Genomic DNA, 27,795 nt, shown 5'->3' on the forward strand with positions numbered 1-27,795 from the left:
CTTTTACTTGTAACAGCGTATTTCTACACTGTGGTATTGCTAGTCTACTTGTCCTTTTTTGTAGCTCTACCACAGCTGGTTTCAGCCTTTACTTTTTAAATGTTTCTCCTTTAGACCCAGTTTTAACTTGGACTCAAACAGTTCTAGTGTTAGGGATGTGAGAGGAGGTGATGATTTTTGGGGGTGAGGGGGCATCAAAGGAGGTGGTAGTTAGACAGTAAAAGCCAAAATCAATGGTCTATGCTGGGAACCTTGCTTTGTAGCTACACCCTTGGATTTAACAAATCCAGACCAAGAAACCAGATTTTCTGTATATGTATATAATTTCAGGCCACTTTAATCCAGATTAGCAGCATGTGTTTAAATAAACCTTACCCCGACTCATTGTTTTAAAGTGATAACCCCCCTCTGTGATGGTGCACAGGTGCACAGGGAATGGCCCGGGTTCGTCCCACTGCGCCTGCGTCACGCTGCACACCGAGAGACAAACAAGAGCGGCTATTGTTAGCCGAGGACCAGCCAGCAGGTTGTGACAGAGTTTATCACGTACTCACCACCTACCTGTTGAATATTCACACAGTTTATTTGCAAGCGAGGGGCCGAGTCACTGTCGAAGAACAAAAGTCAAACCTAAAAGCTGTGGGCAGGTGAGGCAGGGAAAAGTGTTCGCGGAAGGAAGGAAGGAATTGAGGAAAGCTAGGAGGAAGTAAATAAGGACATCAGACCGTTGGGGCTTGGGACTCAACAGGTTAGCCACTTCAATGTTATAGCAGCGGCTCGGACTTTTTGCTTTCCACGTCGAAAAACAAACGAGTACAACAACAAGAAAATGCCGTTGGGACCATGGAGGAAGAAAAACAAACCGACGAAGGAGCATTTGGTGGAAAACGAGGAGGTCACCGGCGGACACGCAGGTCCCGGGAGCTTGGCTAAATCCGCCGTGAACGGAGCGGGGCTACCGCCTCCACCTGCCAACCTGCGGCCCAAACTGGTCTTCCACACGCAGCTGGCTCACGGAAGCCCCACCGGCAGGATCGAGGGATTTTCCAACGTGAAGGAGTTGTACGCGAAAATAGCAGAGGCTTTTAATATAAGGCCACCTGAGGTAAGATCTCACCTGTTAAAGAAGGGGGGGTAAAGGTCATGGAAGTGAGTTCAGTGTTGCGTTCAAGGGTTGAAGCTCGATTCGACTTAAAATCACCGATACCCTTTCTAGAGATTTACAAAAGTATAAGCACTGGTGGTAAAGCAACTTAGGCTACATATACTCAAGTACTGTACTTATGTACAATTTCTAGGTACTTGTAGTTTATTTGAGTATTTCCATTGTATGATTCTTTTCAATATACTCCACTACATTAATTTGATATCTTTAGTTACTCGTTACTTTGCAGAGTCACATTCTTTTAAAATAAAAATATAATCAACAAATAAAATATGATATATTATCATAAATCAAGATCATTATGTTAAGTACTTAACACTATACTTACTATATATATGTGTGTGTGTGTGTGTGTGTATACTTACAAATGACTACATTTCATATATAGATATACAATACTATCAATGTAGTATTTTTACCCAACTACATTTATTTGGCATTTGTGGTGACTAGTTTCTTTTCCAATTAAGATGATGATATTATGTTTTAGATTATAAAAAGCAATCCATTGGTAAAGATTAAACCAGTTGTCCCCAATGTTTTTGCCTAGTGATCTCTTACACATAAACCTCAAATGGGACAAGGGGCCCCAACTAGACACTGTTGGGGCTCCCTCATCCCATTTCAGATGTCTGGGTTGTCACCAATTCCACCAAATTGCCCTTTAAACCTCAAATGATCAAGTAATAAATGCAACTTTATGTAACTTTGTAACTTTAATTTTCTTCTTTCCTGATCTATTGATCATATCAGGAGGGGGCCTGACACCTAAATTGGGAACCACTGGACTTAACTACTTAATAGTATGCAAAGTAATTAAATTTAGCTCCCCCCTCAACTAGCTACAATAGTAAACTGCTACTCACTAATTGATACATCGTATCAGCAATCTGATACTGTCATAATAATAATAAATCAGTTACAGGGGCTACCTTTCTGCAGAAGAAGTATTTTTTAATAGTGTTTTGCTGATAATACTTAAGTACTTCTATTTAAGTTAAAATACATTAAATGGATCATTTTTCCAGTTTGGTCACAATACTTTTACTTAAGTAAAGGATCTGAAAGATGAATAATTGCTGTTAAGGTTTGGGTAAACAGTTTTGTAAGTGGCTTTTCTAAGAGATTAATTGACCATTTAAAGTCAGCTTTGATTGTCTCATGTCAAAGCTGGTTGGTGTTTGTAAAGGCACACCCTGCCAACTCTCTGCCAGCCTGCACACCTTCAACCCTGCAAGATCTATCCATTACACAGCCATTGGATACCTGACAAACTAATGCAACCTCTAGTTTCAGTTTTTTTAATACCAATACCAAGCAAGAGGAGCCCAGACTGCTTAAGCTCTACTTTTCAAAGGAAAGTGTGAATGGCATGTTTGGCTTTTGTCAGCCTCAATATGACTAGATAGGCCGGCGGGGCAGCCTGTTATTAGCCTGGTGTGCTGAAGGAGCTAGAGACCTGAACTTCCTTTCTCTTCTTGAAGCTTAGCGAGACTGTCTCTTCATTCAACAAGTGCAATAATTGGAAAGGCATTTGTCTCCATGGTGTTGGTAGACAGTGTTGGTGTACATGTGATAAGTGTAGGGCTGCTTCCCTCAAACTGGTCACAGTCTCTCTGATTTGATGGTAGAAAATATCCTAAATGAGGTTCAAACTTGTCAGTTTTTTCTCTGAATGGGACACCAGCAATTTTTACTTGTTGTTTACAATATTTCTTTTATATTGTAAATTCTTCTATTTGTTTCTTAACTTTTTCTGTGTTTATTGTCAGACCAAAATACCCTGGCCTTGCATGTGAAAACCTAATTGGCAATAAACCTGATTCTGATTTTCTATGGGTATTTGTTCCATCATGTCAATTATTCTTATTAGGGCTGTTCTGCTTCTGTCAAGACTTGTGTTTAGTACAGAAAATGCCTCCTGGTGTGTTCTTTTTCTAACGACAAGCACAGTACTACAGAGGAGCTAAAGAGATTTGAGATTTTAGCAGATTTTCAGCAGGCTGCGTTGGCAGACTGGATTCATACCTCTTTTTCTGCGTGCGCTGCCCTGCTAAAGTGTCTTTGGGTAAGACATTGATCTTGTATCATCTTTTGTAGTATTATTCTGTTACTGATCTAGACCCCTGGCCCCCTAAATAATCACACTGGTGTTTATTTTTGTAGGTGCAACATCATGAGAAAAATAATACCTCAAAGCTTGCCAAGCAAATAGCAAAGAAAACATAACCCGAATGGCAGCATATCAGTCCGTCCTGTTAAACAGTTACGTTACATCAGCATTCTTTGATAGATGCAGAAAGTGTGACCCAATGAGGATGCTGGCCTATTCAGAAATGTTGCACAGATAGTTACACAGAGACAAAGACAGATGCAGACAGGCGGATGGAGTGTGATGTGATAATGTTAGTTGTTGGACATTTTTTACAGGAAGTCCCTCACGTCCGGCTCGGTGGGCATAGCCTCAAAATCTAACCAGATAACTTGTCCCAGCCACAGCCAGAGGCGTCCCAGGGGACCCACGGGGAGCAGCTCTGCCCAGGCCCTCCTCCCTCCATAAACACCACCAAGCCTCACTCTGCTGCTCATGTGACTCTGGTTCCCCATGTTGACTAGACGTGACCTGTCTCACACAGGACAAAAGAGATCAGATGAAAGCCTTATTTCCCAACAAAACTCAGCTTTTAAATTAAGAAGACGCATTTTTAATGGATACCTGCATGTAGGGCTGGGTACTAGTGCCAATTTGATACCTAAGGTTTGCTGCCAATACCAGATATACTTTAGTGAGGTGAGGAGCAAGAGGAGGCCTCAGTGCTCGACATGTTCATTACAAAACTGTCAAATGCAGTCTGCACTCAAAATGTGCTGACAAGACAAATTTCCCACTGAGCGTCAGACATAATTTCAATGCGCCATCTGCTTTAGCTCTTGTATAGACTTGAATCTTTATGACAAAGTAAGTCAGCTGTAAATACATATTTACATATTAAAACCTCTCTTAAACAGCTGTAAATAGAATGAGGTTAAACATGAACCAGAGCCTTCTGCATCAAGATAACTCGTTTGTTTTGGCAGGTCTCAGAAAGGATTTAGTCTAAGAGGGCTTTAATCAAAACTAATTTAAACATTTAATCAGTGTAAAAGTCAGTTATGACAGGTGCTGCGGTAAATGTTAACATAATGTGAGTTTAAATAATTATCAAACCTCTTTTCTGGTTTCAAAACATCAAATGTGAAGGTCTATTAGCTGACTTTCTAGCTGTAGCGCTTGTCTTCAGATAAGAGGTGTCCCTGAAGCAGTGTCTCATGGCGTCCAATGTATTAAGCCAAACAAATTTCAGAACTTGTTAAAAGAAGCCCTTTGTTGCTGACCTTGTCTTTGTATGTCCAGTGTACAATTAGTGGGGCGAACTAATGGTCTCAACCATTGAAAGTATAGTTTTGTTCCTTTTTAAGAAAAAAGTATTGTATTAAAATTAAATGTGGTTTCATTTTAAATAAGATATTTTCAAACATATAATCACTGTAAAATTACTGCCTCAGTTGAGACAGATGTTATGGTTTATGCTAGCATCATTGTAAATAGTTTGTGTTTATTGAAATTTTATCTCCCTCTTTTCTGGTGTAATTTCCTTCAAAACACCAAAATAGCAGTGAGAAGAGTTTTTCTCAGCCTGGAAGCAATATAACATAAATATATCTCTGACTTTACTCAGCTTTTCTTCTTGGTTGCTGTACAATGTCAATTCTGTATTTTAAAAGCAGTTAATTTAGTGAAATAAATGAACAGCTGGTAATAACAATGTGCACATCTTAGCAGAGCAAACGTCTATTCTTAAGATCACATGTTGTGAAAAGACAAATCATTAACACCCATTGAGTAACTTCTCTATCAAGCTGCTAACACTAAAATAAGTTTGAGGACACTCACACAAGAGTGGTGCATGGAGCCACCTAGACACCATAGTTGGTCTTTTGTAAACCATTGTCTCTGTGAAGCTGAGGTTACACGAGTGCTTGGCTTAGCCTGATTTTACTTATGAAATAAACAATGGCATTGTCTTCCTTCCTTGTATTAATTTCCCCTAATCGGTTAGACGGTTCCTTCCAAACAGACATCACATTGCATTAAAGTGTGTCTGGATTCATTGTGACCGGGCACTGTATTATTGTGCCTTAATCAGACAGTAATCCTTATGTTACACTGAAAGCCGTGACTGTTATGTTGCAGTGTTTTTAGATGAAGACTGGGCTCTTACGTGGTCATTCTGCTCAGGTCAAAGTCTGGTTATTGGCCCTGCAGCCTGCAGTGTTTGAGGTGTGGTTCTCTGACTTTGCTTCTTATCCACCTGTTGCAGCGTCACCAGAAACGCAGTTATTTGCCTACAGTTTGAATATGTGGGCTGTGGGTACTGGAACAGAACCACACATCTTGTTTTTGTTTTCCAGAAAGTTGAACGTCCATGTTTGGAACCAGACATTTCTTAATCCCGGGGGAAGGGATTAGGTGAAACAATCTTGTTTGATGGAGATTGAGTCTGCTGTTTGTATTAGCCGAGCAAATATCATGAGGAACAACGGTACAAATAAAGCTACCCAGTTGTATTTGTCTCACCATTTAGATGAAATGGTTTGTGGTGATTAGTGGATTGGTGATTTATCTATTTCATTTATTTTTTGGTATGTAGAGAATGTAAAGTGAGGGCTTTTCTCATCTGGCATGATATGAGCACGAGAGACTTCTTATGAGAACCAGAAATCCATTTTGTACTCGGGTCTGAAACAACACCCAGTTCAGTGTAGAAAACACCATATGGGCGGAGCAGTACAACTGAAATCACTATATTCATAGTATTTTACAATATACTATATCATTTATATATACAATATACACTCCCTGGCCTCTTTCTTAGGTACATCTATACAAGCTGATGCAATCCAGTACAACAGCTCAGCCACCTATTCTACCTTTACAAAACTTATAATGGTCATGGTTTTTGTTGAAACTCTGAGAATTGTTAATTGAATGATATGTTTATTACTTAGGTCGTAGTTAGAGGTGGTGTTGTACTGGACTGTATTATATTCAAATGGTAGGTGGGCAAACATTGGAAACATGTCATCACAATGTAGTCCGGTTCAACGCCACTGCAAACTACAGCCCCAATAATGAACACATAGTTAAATTAATACCTCTCTGAAACTGAACATTATTATCTATGTAAAGGTAGAATTTGTGGCTAAGCTATTGTATTGGATTGCATTACATTTTATAGGCGTACCTAATAAAGTGGCCACTGAATTTACCGTATATCACAATATAGGACATTATAATCACATTGATGTTCAGTATTATGAAATGTGTTTTTTCTGTTGATATTCAAGAACTTCATTTACTTATTTTGTTAGTTTATAATCAAATTTTGGTTTTAATAATTCTAAATGTTCATATTGCACGTTTGGTCTGACCAAGTCCAAAACCTCTAAAGAAAAAGTTTTCATCACTTAGAACAGCAAATCTTCACATTTCAGAAATGGCGAATGCAACTCCAACAAGTTTCAAGAGTCTGCTTATTGATTTTCATGCTTTACTGGAACGACTGGAAACCAATAGCTAGAAAAATACATTAAAATGTCAAACAGCGTTGTTTGCAGAAAGGCTGATATGTATTGTTAAGTATATGTGATTAGTGGGATTATTTTATTGTATTAGAAAGGAAAGCTAATGTTCCCTGAGTTAATTTATGTCTACTTGATTCACTCTGTGTTTTCCCCTTTCATAGTAAATAGGCCAAGTTACATTGTGTTGTTGCCTAATAACACGTTCTGAAATTATTCTGCAACATGATTCCAGTCAACATGTGGTTACTGGTAATTGTGCTTCATTACACATGTGACAAGCAAATGAGCATGAACTCTCCCTGTGTGCCTGTGTGCGAGAAACAAACGCAATGCTAACGAGGAGTATGTGAAGCTGCAGACCCAGACCCTGTGTGTGTGTGTGTGTGTGTGTGTGTGTGTGTGTGTGTGTGTGTGTGTGTGGGTATAGAACCATATTGCGTTGCTTTTTTTCACAATATGTTCCTTTTTAAATGTCATTAAATAAAATGAAAGCACCAGTCAGATACCAAGAAATCTGTCTATTAAAACAGGAAAAGGGAAAAGGTAGCAGTAGTTCCACCATATGCTGTTATGTCACACAAACCAAATATCTCAATCCAACTTATAGAAAGCTTTAGTTTTGTATTGTTCTGCTTTAAAATTGATTACTTAGCGGCAGTTGATAGTTTCACAGTTGTTTAATGTCACGTCTTGTAATTTATAATTTTCAGCACATATACTAATATTTACACTAATCATATGACTACACATGACTACATGTACAAGCAGAACTGTTCAACAAACTGACCTAACAACAGCTTTTCTGCTTTGTTTATTGCTGTGTTACTTTATTCTTCATATTATAAGTTCAGTATTTGCTACTTGAGCATCACAGTCTTGTCTTTACATGTCTGTTGTCTTCTCTGTGAATTGAATGTGCTTGATGTCTCAGGTAATAATAATAATAAAAAAAAACAGGATCACATGTGCTCTTTATGAAACTGATTAATCTTGCTAGAGTTTGTCAGGCTCATTCAAGGGAGGCTTTTCATAGTAAGCTCTGCTTTTCTGGGCCACCTTTATATAACCCCCCTTAGTTGTCATTCTTAAAAATCTCACATCCGCAATTAGGTAAATGATTGCACTGGCTTAAATGCTGATGAATGTGATACCCTGTGGAAACAGAGCTACACCACATTACACACAGCTTACATCAGCATTCCCTGTTAACTACTAAAAACACCCAACACAGAAATAACAGTTGATGAAGATACTAAAATGATTCCACTGTTACATCTGAGTAATTCCCCTGTGTAAGCATGATACTCTCTGTTTAATCTTTCTAACCCTCTTTTCTTGCATAAGAAGATCTGTTGAAGAGGCTGGAAATGGACAGCGGTTCAGTTGCCCATGAAACAGGTTCCCTTTCAGTCAACACTGTTTTAATGCAGGGCATAATTCAGAGGGAGATCCAATTAAAGACTGTATTTATCTAGGCTTTACTTAACTCACACAGCCAGGAGAAGTGATCTCTGTAGAGAATAAATGTAGGTAGAGATTTCAAAGAGGCAATGCTTGTATTATAGTATTTGGATTACTATAATATATCATGTGTGCTGGGCAAATTCCTCTCATTTTGTTGAAATGCAGTATATTTATAAAACTGGATAACTATTAGCACAAGCAGAAGGGCTGTGGCGAACTATTAAAAAGTAAGAAAATATCAAAAATTGTCCATTTTCCAGAGCCCAAAATTTCTTCGTATTCCAAAATGAAATGGTGGTTAATTGTCTGGATCGGTTTATCAATGAAGCTACTGATCGCTTCAGGGGGAAAAAAGTAATGAATGGTCTTTTAAAAACTAGCAAACAAATGCATATCAGGGATTTACCCAGGAAATTAGTTAGTGGAGGTGGTAAGGATTGGTTTGATAATGGAATGTGCTGCAGAAGTATTCAAATCCTTTACTTAGGTTAAAGTAAATAAATACCACAATATAAAATATGCTCCATTACAAGTTAAAGGCCAGAATTATTGTATAATTATTGTAGTACTAATATATGCTTTAATGTGTAGTAATAATCTTAAATGTCTTTGTTGTGTAGCTTATCTATAAAAAGGAATCTCATCATATATTATCTGTGTGAAAGTGATTTATTAACAAATAAAATTATTGAAGTACTCTAAAATGTAGTATTAAGCAGTTTAAAATTTACAAAAAGTGATGTACAAATACGTCGGAATTTGTAATTCCACCTTTTCTTTGATTAGTCACTCCGAAGCGAATGCTGTCATGTGATTAATCAAACGTGGCCTGCTTAGACCAGTTTCATGACGCATCTCATCTCACCAGTGTAGTATAGTTACTGGATGACGGTTTAAACAGTCGCCTCATACATTTAATACACGGCCTTCGGCGTGTGATGTAACGCCACTGCCTTTTTTCCCACCACTGATAAAGGATTTTACAGTAAAGTACGGAACATCTCGTGTCCTCCAAAATGCAAATATTTGCGAGGAGAAGAGAAGAGAAAGTTTTGTGCCCAGCATGTCCTGCAGTGCCGGAGGTGCTGATAACGGCAAACATGTACCCAGAAATAAAAAAGTGTTTGAGGTAGTAGAGAGACTGCACACTCAACCAACAATGTAATATAATGAATGGATCAAGGATCTTTTACGCTCACAACAACAAAGTGCTTCATTCTGCAGTTCATCAGCCCCGGTTCATTGCTGCCGGTAACCGTGCATCTATACAAAGTAGCACATGAATATTAGCTCCAAACTCAATATTTAATCTGATTTAGTGTGTTTTTTCTCTTCTCACATGTTTTGAATCCTCTTTTGAAGGCACTGACCCACGACTAGCTCTGTCATGGCGGGTGATGCTGAACAGATTGCAGTGCTTCTCCTTTCACTTGCCCTTTCCCATGTGGTTATCAAGGTTTTGGTCAGTGTGGCGGCAGGCAGTGGGAGGTGTAGTATCTGTTGTTCTGAGTCAGGTCGTGAGAGGAGAGGCAGAGTCACTGCAGTGTGTGACGCTGCACACTCCATCCCGGCCGTGTGAACACGCTGCGGCTGTCCGCCCAGCAGGAGAAGGAGTGCTGAGAGATGGCTGTGTCGCAGAGAAGCAGCTTAATGTAGTCGGCAGCCTTGGTAACCGGGTGTAGGCGTCCGCTGCTGTTCCTCCCACACGCTCTTGGGTAATACCCTGGCCTGGGGAGAGGTAAAGGAAAGGGTGGTGGTGGGGGGGGGGGGTTATCTGTTCTGAAAAATGAAGACAGTCATCAATTCAGCTACAGTACACCCCTCCCTTGCCTCAGACATCACCTCTTCTCCTCTATGCTCTTTCTTTTTCTGCCCTTCTCCTCTAGCGGCCTCTCTCCATTATAATCCTCTCTTTTATAGTCTAGTAACCCAAGGCAACGCATGAGGCCATATCTGCTCATGTGTGCGTGAAAAGCGCCTGTTGGTACACAGGGGAAAAAAATAAGGGCCCAAACAAGGCAAGCCTTGCTGCCAAAGCTTGATTGGTGCACAAAGGTCATCTTCCTGATGAATCAATGAATCAATCCCTTTCTACCGTTCAACCCGGATGTCGACGACTAAATCCTGGCTCATTATTTCTCAAAGCCCTACTAGGACGCTGATCCCACAATTGAAGTTGGATGCAGAATATGGGCATAACTGAGTAGGATTATCTGCGTAAATAGAAATTAAAGTAGAACTCATTAATAGCTTCACTGTCTGTTTAGGTGAGCAAGAGCGGAATAAATAGTTTGACATCCTCCTGGGTTTCACCGTCCAGTCTCTGTTTTAAAGTGCTGTTAAATCAGGCTACTTGTGTATCATGTTCCTGGCGAACACATTTCCCTCCTCTCTCTCTGTCCTGCCAAGACGTGGCAGCCACAAGGTGTGAAGCCAGATTTCAACATTTCTGGCTCAGGAGGAAAGGTCATTTTCTCCACGTTTGCTTTATCGAATGCTGCGCCAACCTCAGCTCTGTCGGGTGCACAGACACAACACACACACTGATGAAACCGTGGGGTTGGAAGAGGGGCATGACTGCATAACTTGGCTGCTGCATTAAAGACGGAGCTCCCTGATGATTCCTGTATTTAGCATACTGAGGCAGTGCTCTGTCATCTACACTTGTATTTTTAAATGTGGCTCAGTTTTCAAGCTGTGACTGAAAACAGGGATTCTGTTTTTGATTGTGTATCTGGGGTTTTCCTTCACAGCATGGCCTCTTCTTTTATTCTTTTTTTAAAAAGACAAATTATTAATTGTCCATTTTCATTGTATTCAGTGCTTATTAAAGAGTTTTATATTGTGAGTCTTTTTTTAACAACTTTTGTAGCTTATTCAAATCAAGTGTGTGTGTGTGTGTTTTGAGTATATGACTTTGTATGTGCACATTTGTAATGTCTGTTCTTTGTCTGTCTGCCACATGTCTGTGTGTGTGTACAGATAATGTTCTGCACCCTCAACACCCACAAGATTGACATGGACAAGCTGTTGGGGGGCCAGATCGGCCTTGAGGATTTTATCTTCGCCCACATCAAAGGGATCAAGAAGGAGGTGGAAGTTTATAAATCTGAAGATGCTCTGGGCCTCACCATCACCGACAACGGAGCGGGATACGCTTTCATAAAGGTAAAAAGAAACGGAAACTCTCATGCTGAACGCTACGACATCAACGTTTATGTCTCACAGTGGAGTTGAATTATGTAACATACAAAGTAAATACAGAGTCACAAAATGAGGCTTGTCAGGGAATTAATTAATATTAATTGAACTGATAGAAAAGGAACTTCTGTTTTGTTTATTGTATTTTGCTCATTTGGTAAAGTCACTATAATGCAATGTGTACCAGTACATTGATAGCTGTCTTCACGTTTGTTTTGCTCTTTCCAATATCAGAAATTCAGTTGTATTAAGGGTTAGGATTATTATAAACTCCACTGTTTAACTGTTTATTGGTTTAATGTAAACTCAACAATGGTTTGCTTTTGCCAGGTCATGTAGATACTGTGTACCTGCAGTATATGTCTCACAGATGGGGGATGCATGTGGATGCAATTAATAACCATTTTCCTTATGAATCTATTGATTCATTTTTGAACAAATCAGATAATCTATTAGTTTAAATATATTCAAAAGTAATGAAGACTGCCCATCATACGTTACCAAGGCCCAAAAGTAAAGTCTTCAGTTTACAGATTTTGTTTAACTGAAAAAACAACTAAAAATGTATGTAAAAGTAACAAATGTTGGGACGTCTTTACAAGGAAATTAACCAAAAGGATGAACTTATTATGAAACTTATCACTGATTAATCTGTTGATATTACTGTTTAAGAAATCAAATAAGCATCTAATTCTTTCAGCTGTACTCCTATATAATACCAATTACATTATAGAGGTAAAGTAGTAAATAAACTGCAAGCTTAATGAGTAAAGTAAACTATTAAAATCAATCAGACTGCTTCTGATAATATTTGATTCAAGATAATTAATGACCTTATTGTGGATGTCACAGCGTGTAGAAAACAACAGTTAAATAGATGTTTTGCAGTAGATCGACTTGTTTGCATGACTGCCATATTTAAAGCAATTGTATAAACTTGATTTCATAGTGGAAATCATCTTTCAACTTGACATGTTGCCTTTGTTGATGTAGACGGGTCTAATGAACTTATTTGGTCTCCAGTCATCTTACTCCACCATAACAAAGTGCTCACATGTGCCATCATGTGATGCCGAGACGGCACTGCATCCATATACCTTGACAGTGTTTATGTCTCGCTGATGCTTTTGTAGTATGCAAACTATTAAAGAGATGCTGCACCTTTGAACACGTCTGGCCAACATTTACAGATTCATTTATATTTGACCTTTTTGATGTCTGGAAAATGTAACCACTTTATCCCTTCCAACATCTTTATCTAAACTTCTTCTAAACTTCAGAAGACAAATAATCCAGACTAATTTCTATCACAGCTGGACTGATTCACACTTTCTCGTGCAGTGAAATGTTGATGTTGACAGGTTTATGGAGCAAAATGTAGGCCAGGAAGCATTTACCAGGTCTAACAAAGAAAATGCATTGAAATGAACATGTTCACTATAAAATATTTTGTCCCACGATGGAGGAAAAAAGACCAGGGAAGTATCATTCATAATCAAAAACTCTCAAACCCATGCAGTGCAGACGCTCCTAAGCTGGTACAGTTCATGTGTTTGCATCAAAAATGTTTTTCTTTTTTAAGCTTCTGAAGTCTCTTGATATTTACATGATGAAAGAGCAGTATTTCCCAAGATACACCCACACACTCTCTTGGTTTGTTTGCTCTCTTGTTTTGATTGGTATTTTTGTCATGCGTTGCTTGGAAAAAACCTTCAAACAAACCTCTCATTGTGTGCCACTTCAACATGTATGACGTAATGTTGCTGTCTTTTTATTATATTTGTCTCTACTTTAATCCATTTTCTGTTCTCCCCTTCTCTATCTGTATGGCAGCGAATCAAAGAGGGCAGTGTTGTGGACAGGGTGAAGGTGATCTGTGTGGGTGACCACGTAGAGTGCATTAATGGACGTAACATCGTCGGGACAAGGCATTATGAAGTCGCCCGCATGCTTAAAGATTTGCCCAAAGACAAAAATTTCACCCTGAAACTGGTTGAGCCGATGAAGGCCTTTGGTGAGTAAGAAAGATGATATAGAGTAAGTGTAGGTGATCACACATCAGCATGTTTCATAACTGACCCACATAGTAAACTGACTACAGATTCACCTTCAGGATTCAGTGACTACACATATGCGAGCAGAATCTTGTGCTGCAGTGGTTCTCAGCATTCAGGCCAGGACGCCAGAGCTCATGAGATCATTTTGTGCATTTACAGGATTAATTTCATAAGAAAAACGAATTTTGAAAAGTGCTTTAAAATGTGGCAACTGGCAAATTATACCTTGGTTCAATGTTGTGGCGTGGTATTTTTTTCAGGACAATGAACAGCTTAGACAAAGCATAGCTGGTAGTGTTTTCACTTCACAAGTTCACTTGTGTTTATAAACAGCACAGTTTGCAAAAAACGTGACTTTCTGTAATATTGTTTCCCCTCTGATTGACAGAAATGCTTGAGCCCAGGTCAAAGGGTGCCAAACCTGCTGGTGACAACAAGATCGGCACAGGGAGGGGGACTCTGAGACTTCGATCCAAGGGCCCAGCTACTGTAGAGGAGGAGGTAAGTTTCTTTAGGTGTGACATATCAAGAGTGCAAGTGTCAGTTAAAAAGTAAACAATTGGCCAACAAAATAATGTAATACTGAATGATTAAAACTGAGTTGTTTGTGTTTTTCTAGCCAACAGAATTTGAGGAGAAGGCCGTGAAGAAAGTGGATGACCTCCTGGAGAGCTACATGGGCATCAGAGATACTGAACTCGGTGAGTATACAGTAAATATTCATGAACATGAGCAAGTACGAAGAACAAGCATTGAGATGTCAGAGATCAGATGATGATTTACCTTTTTTCATACTTAATGTATCATAATGACATTACCTGCAAAATAATTATCTTAAGCTGATGATACACAGGGCAACTTTTTGAGCAATGTTTCTGGGCAATGTTGCTGGTGGAAAGTCCGACTATGTTTTGAATGGATAGCGGCGGGGCGTGGCGGGGAGGCGGGGGGAGGTTATTGCTGTAGTAATCTTTACTCATTACCATTCACGGCAACATTGCTCAGAACCATTACTCTAAAAGTTGCTCCGTGTATTATAAGCTTAAGGTTAATTGCCAAGTCTTTCTAGAATACATATATGTTAAGTGATTTGGTTCAAAGTCATTCTTCTAGCAGAGGTCTTTAAAGAAAACAGCTGATATATTGCATATTAATGAGGCTTCTTTAATATCATTTTAGAGTAAATGATTTGATATGATGGGTTAATATCCAGTTTCAGCCAAGTGATTTAGGCCTCACTTAATCCTATTTGTGACCTCAGTCTGTATGTTTAGACATTGTGTGTGATTTAGTCATAAACTGTTCCCTAAAACAAAATATTATTTTATCAAGCCACTCCTCTGTACTCTGCAGCCAGGAGCCGTGGCCCTCGCTGTCTGTGGAAATATTGCATTTAAACATTGGTTTCGATCCGGGCAAAGATTTTATCATTCAGGGCAGACAGTAGATATCTGTGAGACCATGAATAGACCATTGAAGGTTAAACCCACTGCTGGATAACATCTAAAATAGATTAAAAAAATAATGGTCTCTTTATAAGTTTAATTAAGAGCAAGGAAATCCTCTCTTAAGCTCTTACTCAGTGACGTATTCTGATCTTCCCTCTTCAGCTGCTACGATGGTTGAGGTTGGCCGTGACAAGAAGAACCCGGATGAATTTGCCATGGCGTTAGACGAGACCCTCGGAGACTTCGCCTTTCCCGATGAGTTTGTCTTTGATGTCTGGGGGGCCATTGGAGACGCCAAGCAGGGAAGATTTTAAGTTTGCCCCCACCCCTTAAAAAGAAAAAAAAGCCACACACACACACCTTCGCCAACTCACCTCTTAATATCCTCAGAAGCAAACTGGACAAACTTTGACTAGCACAAACAGGGGCGGATGATGTGTTCTTAGGTGTAGCTTTGTACTAGGATGGAGTGTCTTAAAGCGGACTTGGTCACGTGGGTTTACGTAAGGAATTTAACATGTCAGGGTTTCAGTGTCATCTTGTAAAGGTATCCATGAAATGTGGAATGCAGTTTCCAACACTGGACATGTCTCCTGCAAGCTGAAGAGTTGGTGATTATTTCCAGATGTTGTTTAAACCTTTTAAAGACCCCCTGAGCTGTATCTTAGAAAGCTCATGATGCTGTTCTTCTGTCAGAACAGTCAACAGTGGTCTATCACACACTTATGAAATGGCATTAAATGAAAAAAAGAATCACTGTTTTAATCACTATATCACTGTCATTTTGAATATAAAGATGTTTCACACAGCTTTTTATAGGCTTTTTTATATGTAAAAATGTTGCTGATTTTACAGCAGCAGCGTTGTGTAATTACGGTGATTAGTAGCAATATTTTCCCCTCAGCAACCTTTAAAACTTTTTTTTATTTTTATTTTTTTAAATGACCTCACATTGTAGCCAAAATGTCAGCTATTTGGCCACGTTCACATTGTTGTGAACTCTTCTGTCCATCCACACGTCAGGTTGAGCCTTTCGTCCATCTGTCAGAGACGGAGCAGAACAAAAGGGTTTTATCTTTGAATGTCTTTAGTTAAGTTCGACGACACACATTCCACTGACATATCTTATGTTTGTCATGTTGTTATAGTCTGTAAACACTGTTCACATGTCATGAAATGAGGCTTATTAAGAGATGCACGCCTGTAATTTATGTCCTCATGAAAAATCACATGCTGGAAGACCTTTTTACACTAACAAGTGGCTCACTATGAAAGGTTAGGAAAGGTTCTTTCCTATATAAAGCCATTTTGAAGGCTGTGTCTGGAATGGGATCAGTTGCAATTCAATGTCCTAAATAACTGCACTATTTAAATCACTGTCAAACTGAATTTAAATAGTGACTTGATTAGTGTCATCTCTGCTAACTGTTTGTAGCAGTTGCATATTGTTTGACAAACCATAAGGGATCACTATTGTTGGATAGACAATAAAATTTGATATACTATTACTACAACTGTGTCATGAATGCATCTGGCTGACAATAAATGAAAACAATTAACAAACGACTCCGTACGACAAAATTTATTTGTACACTTGGCTGTGTACATGTATAAAATACATCAAGACACTTCTTAACCAATGTTTTTATCCCACATTCAAAGAAAAAAAAAAAAAAGAACCGAGTGGTGTCACTTCACGAGCAGCAAAACAAACTCAGAACAGGAAAGTACTGTTATAGGTAAATAACACAATTTGGCAGGATTAAATGAATAATGTTTCAAAGACTGGGGATAACAGAAATGAGAAGTACAGAGTCCATGTTGTAGTACATGGTAAATATTGTCACAAATATAATTAACATACTGTAGAGGATCTTTGGAAGCACATCACTGAAGGTGTTAAATATTTATCTTGACTAATATGAAGTACTATATCACTGCTGTTGGGTGAAAACGTAACTCTACTGGTTAAAAACCAAAAACATGGCACTTTCCAGATGTAAATTTTCCATCCAACACCAGCATATCTAAGTGAGAGTTAATAATAAACTTGGCTAACTTGAGTTGGTTATATCCTCTACAGACAGTAAGTACAGTACATGTTTAACAATAGATTACAAATACATGTTTTAAAACAAAGACAGTGATAGGAAAAGGAGTCGTCATGTAGGAAAAACCGTACAGGACCGAAAGTACTCAAGCACCGTCGCCTTTTTAATGGTTGGCTTGGTTTGGTCAGTGACATGGACCAGACTGTCTAAAGTGTGAGTATAAATGGTGAAAGGGGTTGTTTGATGGGAGCTCTGAAGCGCAGGCTCAGGTAGAGAAAGTGTAGCCCTTACAGCCTGATGCCCGTTCCTGCCTCCTCACAGCTCATCTCCAGTGTGACCCTGCTTGAAGGCGTCGCCCGTCAGCTTCTCCTGCGCCTCCTTCATACCGGACACAACTGAGCAGGATGGAATAAAAGGCAGAAAATATCAACTGCTTTTTAAAGGGAATTTCCACCTCAAATGTGAGTCATCTGTAATCCCAGCTATCATTTTTGAATATATCAACATGTAACAGAATACTTTCCGTAGGTAAATGATAATCTGGATTGTTACCTTGTTCTGCGCTGCTGTAGAAGTACTTGTAGTTTGGATTTCCGTTCTTATTAGTAATTTCAGGATGGACTTTGCCGCTGGGATCTGTGAGCGGGTAACAAATAGTAAGTCAAATAAAAAGCTATGGTCGGTTCAAATTAAAGTTAAAATCCATACAATATAGGACAGCAACCAGCCACTGTTTTCTTTATGAATCAATCAAAAAATTACTTTTACAATCGTGTAATTATTTGGTTTATAAAATCCAAGAATATTGTGAAAAATGCTACTAACAACTCCCCAAAGCAAACAAGGAAATATTTCTAAATTGTATTGAAATGTATTTAACATTATAACAATATTCTGCATCCTGGAATAACATCTGTGTGATTTGTTCCTTTATTCTTTACACACAGGTTGTATTTAACATCACATGTGATATTCAAAATCACTTTGTTTTCTTTAATCCAATCAGATGTTGACTAATTGTACCTGCTATTTATTCTTATTTACCTGTAAATATTTTTAACTCTGTAATCCAAATGCCAGCAACATGCCAATGAAACTTAAATCCAGCCTACTGAAACGTTATCGGGCACTGCATGTTATTCAGGAAGAGTAACTGTGTTATCAGGAATCCCACAAAGTGTTTACATTAAGGGTGACTCAACCCCCTCCGTACCAAGGAAAAGAATCCGAGGAATGTATCCACCATCGGGGCTTAAGGTTTCATCCTTGGGCTCCTCATCGTCCTGTTCAAATAAGAGACAAGTCGTCATTTACAAGCTTGGAAACAAGTGTCCGCCGCCTAATAATGTGTGTTAATGTTGGCTTTGTGGGCGTAATCATAAAACACGGAAGCGCAGGTGAGAGGAAAAAAAAAAAAAAGATACAAATGAGTGTATAAAATAAAAGTAATTGAATCTCCCCACAAATACAAACTACAGTTCATATGAAATATTTTTTGAAATGAACAGTTTGCTGGGAAATGTCAATTAACATTTCCTTACCTCAAGGTTGATCATAACAAAGTTGTGTGCAAGTTCAGAGATTTCTTTGGACTCGGCAAATTTGGGTTTCAATGCTGATGAAAAAGCAGCATAAAACATGACTGTTATTGTGTGTCGCCATCAAATCCAGGACAAATCATATTGATTATTAACACAAAACAGTACTGGCCCTGCTTCTTTGAAATTAAATGATTAATCTGTCAATCTTCCACTTTCCCGACAGTCCTTCCAGCCCTAGAGCCATTACCCCAGGCAGCTTTAATAATCAATTCCTGTTTGCCCACATTCCAGGTGGTGATTTGGTTGAGCTTGTAGGATAAGCTTACTAATGTTTATTCATTTGCATATGATATGGTTTGATTTCTGTCAAAAAAGAGAATTGGCTCATATGTGGAAGTAAACAAAAGAAAATCAGACATTCATGTCACGTTGAACTGAAATATTATTTTCCCCAGTGTCATGTAGTGCCATTTTACTAAAGTTATTATGCCTTTTAAATACAAAAACTATATTCCCTTCTAGCCCATATAAAGTACCATATAACTGACGTGGTGTCCGTTGACTAACATTCAGTCGGTGGGTATCAAAAAATATCTCTGTTACCCAGCAAGAACACTACAAGACTAAGACTTGAATATCATAGTGCAGACCACTAACCTTTACCTACTTTCAAGGTCAAGTTAATAGATCTTTTTCATGAAAGGCCTTTTTCCATGTCACAGTAGGAAATAATAAAATTAACAACAAGTGAATTCCATTTAGCTGCTTCAGTTTCTGGGTCCTGCATCACCGTTAGAGCTCGCACCTTAGTGGGACACTTAAATAGAACACTAGAGCCACCGTTAATGTGACTTACGCCTGTGCTTTTACTGTTATGACAAGACGAAATGTCTGCTGTTAAAAAAAAAATGACTGGTCATTACAGTCCACTATCTTAAAGTTATCTTAAAGAGTGTATATGTGTCGTGTCATGTAAAGTACTGCTCTCTTTACTGTTTTTGGGAAGCATATTTCTGAGTAACAACTCTGTCTTTTGGACTGATTTATTGACGTTCAATGGGAGAATGATTTAGTTGACTAAAACCTGAATCACTGAATCACAAAAGTCACAACAACCAGGCTACATTTATCTGTTAAAGTAATGTTTTTTAGACCTAGAGTAAGTGTCCGGCACGTAAATATTTCTAATCTTACTAGTTCAGTAAGACACCTTGTCATTAGGAAATCCTAACCTGAGGTTTTAGTATGTAAAAGGGGGATAACATTGTTTTACCTTTGCAGGCTCCACACCAGCTCTTGTGGATGATGAGCATGATTGGCAGCCCGCTGTCAATGCAAACCCATTAAAACATTTGTCAAGACCAAAACTCTACACGGGAGAGAAACTGAAAACTAATAACTCAGACATCAGCTCGTCAGAACTGCAACTGCAGTAAATGAAAATATACACTCTAATATACACTAAACAAAACAGTAAGTGAAGCTACTGATAGAAACTTGTCAGTCTGCTCCAGTCATTAGTGAAATGTAGATGCGAGGGATTTCTTTAAAAGCTGTTTCAGACCTCAGGGTAATAGTTGTACAAAAGATGGCTCAGTATGGTTAGAGGAAGTGTAATATTTAAGCTCTCTGTGTGAACTCACCTGGCCTCAGCTTCCTTTTTGCCATCATCCAGCGTCCTCCAGTGGATGTTATCTCCAAACCCTGTGGGTGGGGATGAATGAATGAGCACACCAGCATTGTTTAACTGGTATTATATTTCTACAACAGGGTGGGTCTGTCCTAAATACAGTATCAACAGAAATAACTGTGAGGGAACAATGGCAAAATGACAAATTAATAGTGGTAATTTAATATCAAGCTGCAGGGAAATATAGACTCTGCTCTGTCACCTGTTCCACTTATAGTAACTAGCTTGTAGGTTTATATGGTAGCGGTGGATAAGTAATCAGTACAGCAATAGACTATATTTTTGGCTTTATCTGTCTTACATTTGAAGGATGTTGTTTGTGTACTCAGAGACAATTGATGATGTCATTGGAACAAAAAAGTACCATGTGGCTTTTATCGTAAGTAACATTTCTTGGTGTGACTACTGTACATTTTATAGTATGGTATGGCATAAGTATGTCTATTTATGTAAAAACAATACATATGTATTCATGAGAAGCACGTGTGCAAGCAATTCTTTTTTTAAGTAATTAAATTTCCTTCACAGTGGGAACTTTAATGTACAATATCTGGGTAAAGGATGTAAGCTTCTCCACTGTACAGAAAAATTTTTTTGCAATTAGGTGTCAATAACACCAAAGAAATGCGGAATTAATCTGAGTAATTATATCGAGAAAGACTGCCACTAAAGGCAAAGCTGTAATGTTTAGGACTAAAACTTTTAGAATTAAGTGTATATTCCTCTTCCAATTACACATGTATCACAATGTATCACAGATCATGAGTATTGCATTATCTCTTATGATCCCTTTGCGATTAAAGACAACTCATAATGACTAAAATGTCTTGTTACTGTATGATTTCTGTTTCAACTTTAACAATTTGTGCAAAAGCAGTGTGCAGTGTGTACATCCACCTTGAGAACAGTGTGTAACAAAATGATTAAAGAACATAAGCTTTAGATATAATATAATTAAGGTTTCTGGTATCAGTAATATACTATACTATATAATGAAAACGCTGTTGTTCATCAGGGTTCAGTGTTTGTGAGAAATATTTAAATAACTTTTCATTCTTTATCCTACATGGATCTCATTCAGCTTGTCACTGTAGGTTTTGAAAAAAGAAATGACCAATCAGAGCTATATGCCTTTTAACCAACACAAAACTGCAAAAATATGTCTTAATAACATCTCTTTGCTTAATGTCATTCCTCCTTGCAGTGTGATACACTCTTTTTTATGCTTGTATTTTGTAACACTGATGCACCTTTTCTATACAGCAGTGGTGAAAATACAAAAGTATTAGCAGTACTCATGCTTATATATTACTAGATTATAACTACTAATGCATTAATCTCAAAAAATGGAAATATTCAAGGAAATTACCATAAAACTGTACTTGAGTAGGTTCTTAACTTGGCTGCTTCACAGTTTATTTCATTGATTGTAATGTGTGCCATGCACCTGTATGTATATTTGATTATTTTAGTAAATAAACAATATGTATATATTTATTTCTATTATGAATACCAAAAATATTTTGCAATTTTTACAATATTAACAATAAAATAAATTGGTTAACCTGAAAAACTGGAAATTCAAAATGCATGCCTGGCCGACAAAGCACACCTCGTCACCGTCATCAAACTACCTGTCCAGGACACAGACTTTGTGATCCAGGATGCTGATACAAAGACAGCTAGCGCTAACTTAGCTCTCCTCCGCCTGTGGTAACACTATCAATGACCGTGCTACACACCGCTGTCCTGCTCACAATCGCTTCACTTCATGCATGAACTCAAAAATATAAACCCACCTCTCCCGCTGGCTGCTTCGACAACCTCCTGAAAACACGTCAAAGACAGCAAGACCTGCAGAGACGAAAATAAAGCGATGTTTACAAGAGACGTTTGCATTTTCACTGGCCTATTTTCGCACACAACTACGGCTAGAAGCTAACGGCAGCAGCTGTTCGTGAACCGAGAGACCCGGACGTTCAACCGTTACATTTCACAATAAAAGTATTTTCACAATAAAGTTGTATGTTGAAATGTGCGTGCGTGCGCGCGCGCATGTGTGGCAGTTACCCCCCGCCCCCATTTTACGTGACGTCACATCCACAAAACCGCGTGCTCTTGCCTGCGGCCTCGGCTGGTCAAGTTAGACAACGAAATGCCAGGAAAAGACCGGAAAGTTGCGCGAAACAAATTTTAAAAGCCACAAAAATATTTCTATAATAAACACATTCAGGTATTTCACGTATTAAATCCAACCTAAATATATTACACGTTATATCTTTTCTCCTTTACCATTGATGTGTTCCCTGATAAAATCAAAAGTGTCCTGTTGTGTGAGTCAGGGCACTTTTATTGTGAAAACGTTAATAGGAAGTATTTTTTTTATTGCTGCTGCTTGACGCTGCTTTAAGCTGCACGTCTTCAGCCTCATTAGTAGCGAGAACAGTTCAGCGGACTGTTAGTTAATTCCTTGTCAAAGGTAAAAAATCACCTCATTTTGTGGTTAACATTGGAGCCGATTTGTTTTATCATTTGATTTGAAGTTGACGTTAGTTGTTTGCCTTGCGAGGAACAAAAAGCCAGTACGTTTATCTTGTTTCTTCAGCCGTTATGCTAATATTAGCTAAATTAGCCATCTGGTTAGCAACCGCTAACTAGCCACAGTTACGTTAGACAAAAATGTCATTTTAAAAAAGTGGCTCAGTCTAAATACTTTTCTTTATCCTATTTAATTTATGTTGGTCAATGTCGTCAGTATGGCTTCAGTATCACTGTCAGTTAATCTGTTAGCCGTGTGCTAGCTCAGTGCTAACGTTAATGTGTGGAAATGAGGATTATTGTAGCTCTGATTGCCTAACGTTAACTTGTTCTGTGTCCTCTGTATTTCCCCAAGTTATCACATTTTCTCCCTTAAACTGCTTGTTGTTTTCTGACCTGTGAAAACTATGAGAATAACATAATGTTGAAGTTGTTGTTTTATTTTAAAACAGAACACTATGAATCAAGAAAAGCTTGCTAAACTTCAGGCACAAGTCCGGATAGGTGGAAAGGTAACCACTACTGTTTTTTGGATATACTATTAAATCTTTTACTTTGTTAGCGTAGTAATGTTGACACATGTCAAATATTCAGTGTTGAAATCGCAATCAAGGCTTTCAGTTGTGTCCTGTCGTTGGTTCAGTTGTTAATTTTAAGGAGAGTGATAGTATTCAGCATCTGCTAGGTCTTTCCTCCTGACCTCAGCATTCCCTTTATGGGAGAGAGCATTAGCCCCTTCATCTGGGGCCTCTAGGGCTTTGTTCAGATGTATTGAGAGGTCTCCAGCCTCACACTAGGTGGCGTTATTTCTTATTTTTGCTGTGACGGGGCCTTTTTATAAACAGTCTACAGACAGCGCCTTGTGCGATTTCCCACACTGACAAATACAAAATACATTTACTTTATTCATATTCTACCAGAAGTAACAAGAAGATCCCACACACACCGTCAGCTACTTGTACTCACAAAGAGTTACTTCTCAGTTTAGAGTTTTTGATCCTGGGCATTTGTCAAACATAATTTATTATAATTGTCTAGATCTTTGTTGAAGTCAGTACTTGAGTAGTAAAATCCCCAGTTAAGTAAAAACAAAGACCTCGTTTTTTTATTTAAAAAAAATATGGAGGTGGGAGATGGGATTGACTTTTAGGACTTCTGAAGCTTGTTCAAACTAGTGGGGGGGAATGGAAATGGCAAAAATAAAGTATCTAATATAAGGTTAAAAGCCAGATCAGTTTATTTGCTGCAAATTACCATAGAGTTTTCCAAGTCCCTTTTAACTTCTTATTTCTAGTCATGTACCCACAATAATAAAAGCTTTCTTGTACAAAGCACTGTGGCTTGGACTTTTGAGGAATCTGTTCCCTTTCTTGTGGACAGTATTTAGCTTACTAATCATCATAGTCAGATCCAAGTAGTGCTTCCTTCACTGTTTTTTAATGCAATCATCCTCCTTTCCTCTGTCCTTTCAACTTATTGACAGGATTAGTAAGTAGGCAAATGTACTGTATTTGTACCCCTTTAGTAAAAGCCCTGTTTTGGTAAAAGTACAATTTAAAAACACTAAACAGAATGTAAAAAGCTGCTCTTTTATAGTACAATAACAGGTCATTTGTAGTATTGCACATTCCAGTCTTGAATTTGAAACTGCTGTTATCTAGAGATTAGTAAATAATGTGTCCAAGTTTATAATGGGAAAATGGTCCCTTGTACGTTTAAGTCTGACGTTAAGTGGTATTAAACTGTATTTGACATTTTGGTCGATTCAGTTATCTAATCCTTTCTTGGCGTCCACACCTATTCTCTCCTCAGGGAACGGCCCGCAGGAAGAAAAAGGTTGTTCACAAAACGGCAACAGCTGATGACAAGAAACTCCAGGGCTCACTGAAGAAACTGGCAGTGAACAACATTGCAGGGATCGAAGAGGTGAGCTATCAAAGGCAAACTAATGTCAGCGTCGTACTGTAGCTGTCGCCTTTCTGTTGTTCTTTTTTTTTGGGTCGTCTTTTTTTGAGAGTTCCGATCAGAAAAGATTAATGACAGGGCGAGCCTTACCAACATGTTCTCCAATCAAAAACATCTAGTTTATTTTTAGAGTGCTTTTATCCAACAAGCTCCCACAAAGTGTTTCAGATAAATCAAAGCACAAAAATGGGGTTAAAACTTAAGGATTAATCACTAACCTGATGCACAAATTGAACGTTGTCTCCTTCATTCAGGTTGTGGCTGAATTTACATTTTATATTTTACAGTAAATGAATGAAATTGTTAAGATAATCACTGCAAATAAGATCTAATTTAAGGTCTAAGTTTTTTTTCTTTTATCCATAGCGATAGAGGGTGTTATATCTCCTTTGAGGCAAATGAAGATTTTGGGCTATAAGTATAAAATATATATTTTATACTTTTGTGCTGTTATAATTGATGCACAGTTGTTTTTTTACACTTCAATTTTTCAGTTGACACCAAAAATAATTTAGGCATTAAAACAAAGTACTACAGACGTAATAATGCCTTGATGGTACACAGTCTTGTGTCAGGTTTTGATTGGCTAGTTTTTTTTTCCCCCTTCAGGTGAATATGATAAAAGATGATGGGACGGTGATCCACTTCAACAACCCCAAAGTGCAGGCGTCTCTGTCTGCCAACACCTTCGCCATCACGGGCCACGCTGAGACCAAGCAGCTGACAGAGATGCTGCCGGGCATCCTGAGCCAGCTGGGAGCCGACAGCCTCACCAGCCTGCGCAAGCTGGCCGAGCAGTTCCCGCGGCAATGTGAGTCACACGCACGCGTCAACACTCACAGTCGCAACGTCGGAGTTCTCTGTGGTCGTGTAATATCAGGGATTTTCGTAGAAGCTGAGTGGGGTCAGCAAAGTCATCAACTTTTTAATGAATTGTTAGATGAGCAGGACAGATGATGTAGTAAGAGTTCAGGTGCTGAAATGTTAATCACGTGGTCATTAAATGTAAATGTAAATGCTCCGTACTTGTATAGCGCCTTTCTAGTCTTTTCGACCACTCAAAGCGCTTTTACACTACATCTGCATTCACCAGTCACACACATTCATACACTGAGCCTAAGTGCTCAAACAGAAACTAACATTCACACTCACTCATACACTGGCGGAATTCAGTATCTTGCCCAAGGACACTTCGACACGCAACCAGGGGGAGCCAGGGATTGAACCGCCGACCTTCCGATTAACGGCCAACCCGCTCTACCTCCTGAGCCACAGCCGCAGGTCGTGGTTGAACTTGCCTAAAACAGAAACACAGTTGAAAATGCTGCCTTTAACATACCAGTGTCCTTAGGTAGATTTGTGTGACAGCTTTGTGCAGCCGTGTGTTTGTTTAGAATCACTGGAGAACCAGAGCAGGTTAAATCTGTACGTGTGACCCAGAGAAACTGGTTATAGCAGCGACAGAAACTGAAGAGAACAACAAGCATTGTGAGGAAAGGGCAAAAAACTGCAGCAGGCAAAGTGTGGGCATTTAGAGACTGATTATTAATAAAGGTGCAGATATCTTGCACAGTCTGAGAAGCTAGACGATTAAGTTTGTACATGGGAAATGGGTGCAGCTTTTCTACACGGCAACAGCGCCAATTATGTGATATTGCAGACAGTTGCACAGTGAAGGCTGATGAGCAAAGTATTCAACCAGTTCTGCTAGTAGACATGTGCAAACAAGAGCTGCACCTGTCAAAACAGTCTCTTCACAAGGGTATTGAGTTTGGCCTGGTGTCATGGAATTGTAGATGTTGTATTTTTACTTTTCTGAGCAGCACTATTTATTTAATTTTTGTGCAAAAGTGTTTATTTCAGTGGCCTGGTGTCCTCAGAGTTTTTGCAAAACAAGATATTGAGTCTGGGAATTCGGGGGGAAACGATGGGACTTGTTAACATAAATATGTATTTATTCTCACAGAATTTACTTTTCCCAATTATCAGCTCAACTTCTGATTCACCGTATATTTATTTTTTCCCGTTATATATTTTGTAGCAATGGACATGAAAGCAGTCAAGGAGGAAATTGCAGAAGAAGAGGACGACGACGTACCAGGTACATTTGTAGATAGTTGTTGACATTGACGTGTTGTTCATCATGCTTTTTTGGCTTATGGTAAAACTTGGTGCTGCTTCTCCTGTTAAACGTCACCTTTGTAGATTATAAAAGGGTTTGTTTGCAAAATACTACGTTTACTTGCGATTGCGTTACTATTTTGTGAGTTAAGAAAATAAGGCATTCTCCAACTAAAGAGTTGATATAAATAATTTGAAAACAAGGATGCGGACAAAATGGTCCAAAGACGCCTATTTTGAAATGGTTTGTATCAACTCTTCAGCTGCAGAATGTTAGAAATAAAGATGTTTTTTGACAATAATATCACAAGTCACCTGATGTACTTTGTTTTCTGTCTTCCAGAACTTGTGGAGAACTTTGATGAAGCCTCAAAGAACGAAGCAAACTGATGAATCCTAATTTTTTATTTTATTTTTTTCTCCCTCCATTAACCGTTTTATTTTTTACCTCTTACGGACTCACAAAGGGCATTTCCTCTTGTGGGGAAACGGTTGTTAAAGGTGCAGCGTATCTTCTCCGGAGATGTGAACCACCTTTGGTTTAGCCTGCCACGACAGCACAACAGCAACATGCAGATAACATAAGTCTTGATTTCAGTAGGCTGCGAAATTGTGGACACGCCGAAGAAACGAGAATCTGTACGACTCTCAGCACCCAAAGGACTCAAACTACTTTGGAGATAAGCTTTCTACATGGTTAAACGTGGCTAGTATTTAAGAGATTGTTTATTAAATTACAATTTAAGTGAGCGAACAATTCACTTTACAATCGAGTGGTGATTTATAAATTTAATAAAACATTTTTGGGCTATTGAATCTTCTCTATTGATCTTTTTGTGTTTTATTACTCCCCAGATTTGTTTTGTCAACTCACTGCCAGCTAATGGCGAAACAGAAAGTCAACAGTATTGTATTTTCCTCAGCCATTT

The 27,795-nt window shown here is 38.6% G+C and overlaps 3 protein-coding genes across 4 annotated transcripts; 2 read left to right on the plus strand and 1 right to left on the minus strand.

Moving 5' to 3' along the window:
- Positions 1-479: 479 nt before the first annotated feature.
- gipc2 (GIPC PDZ domain containing family, member 2) lies at positions 480-16,523 on the plus strand. Its single transcript, XM_046052804.1, has 6 exons — positions 480-1,105; positions 11,237-11,422; positions 13,289-13,469; positions 13,901-14,013; positions 14,132-14,213; positions 15,123-16,523. Exons 1-6 carry the CDS (start codon positions 830-832, stop codon positions 15,272-15,274), a joined length of 990 nt encoding a protein of 329 aa, XP_045908760.1. The 5' UTR covers positions 480-829; the 3' UTR covers positions 15,275-16,523.
- A 4-nt stretch (positions 16,524-16,527) lies between these two features.
- Positions 16,528-22,220, minus strand: txndc12 (thioredoxin domain containing 12 (endoplasmic reticulum)). Its single transcript, XM_046052810.1, has 7 exons — positions 22,042-22,220; positions 20,196-20,256; positions 19,826-19,878; positions 18,553-18,626; positions 18,225-18,294; positions 17,564-17,647; positions 16,528-17,406 (listed from the first exon to the last, which is right to left on the minus strand). Exons 1-7 carry the CDS (start codon positions 22,139-22,141, stop codon positions 17,327-17,329), a joined length of 522 nt encoding a protein of 173 aa, XP_045908766.1. The 5' UTR covers positions 22,142-22,220; the 3' UTR covers positions 16,528-17,326.
- Positions 22,221-22,607: 387 nt separating this feature from the next.
- On the plus strand, positions 22,608-27,682 carry LOC123972994 (transcription factor BTF3 homolog 4-like). 2 transcript variants are annotated; one of them, XM_046052811.1, is made up of 6 exons: positions 22,608-22,721; positions 23,233-23,292; positions 24,593-24,706; positions 25,355-25,556; positions 26,787-26,846; positions 27,210-27,682. In XM_046052811.1, the coding sequence occupies exons 2-6, from the start codon at positions 23,239-23,241 to the stop codon at positions 27,254-27,256; spliced, it is 477 nt and encodes a 158-aa protein (XP_045908767.1). In that variant the 5' UTR covers positions 22,608-22,721; positions 23,233-23,238; the 3' UTR covers positions 27,257-27,682. The 2 variants fall into 2 exon arrangements, with proteins under 2 accessions (XP_045908767.1, XP_045908768.1); XM_046052812.1 differs by having other exon boundaries at positions 22,685-22,824.
- Positions 27,683-27,795: the final 113 nt, after the last annotated feature.

The sequence above is a fragment of the Micropterus dolomieu genome, linkage group LG06, assembly GCF_021292245.1.
Source record: "Micropterus dolomieu isolate WLL.071019.BEF.003 ecotype Adirondacks linkage group LG06, ASM2129224v1, whole genome shotgun sequence".
In the NCBI taxonomy this organism is placed as follows: Eukaryota; Metazoa; Chordata; class Actinopteri; order Centrarchiformes; family Centrarchidae; genus Micropterus; species Micropterus dolomieu.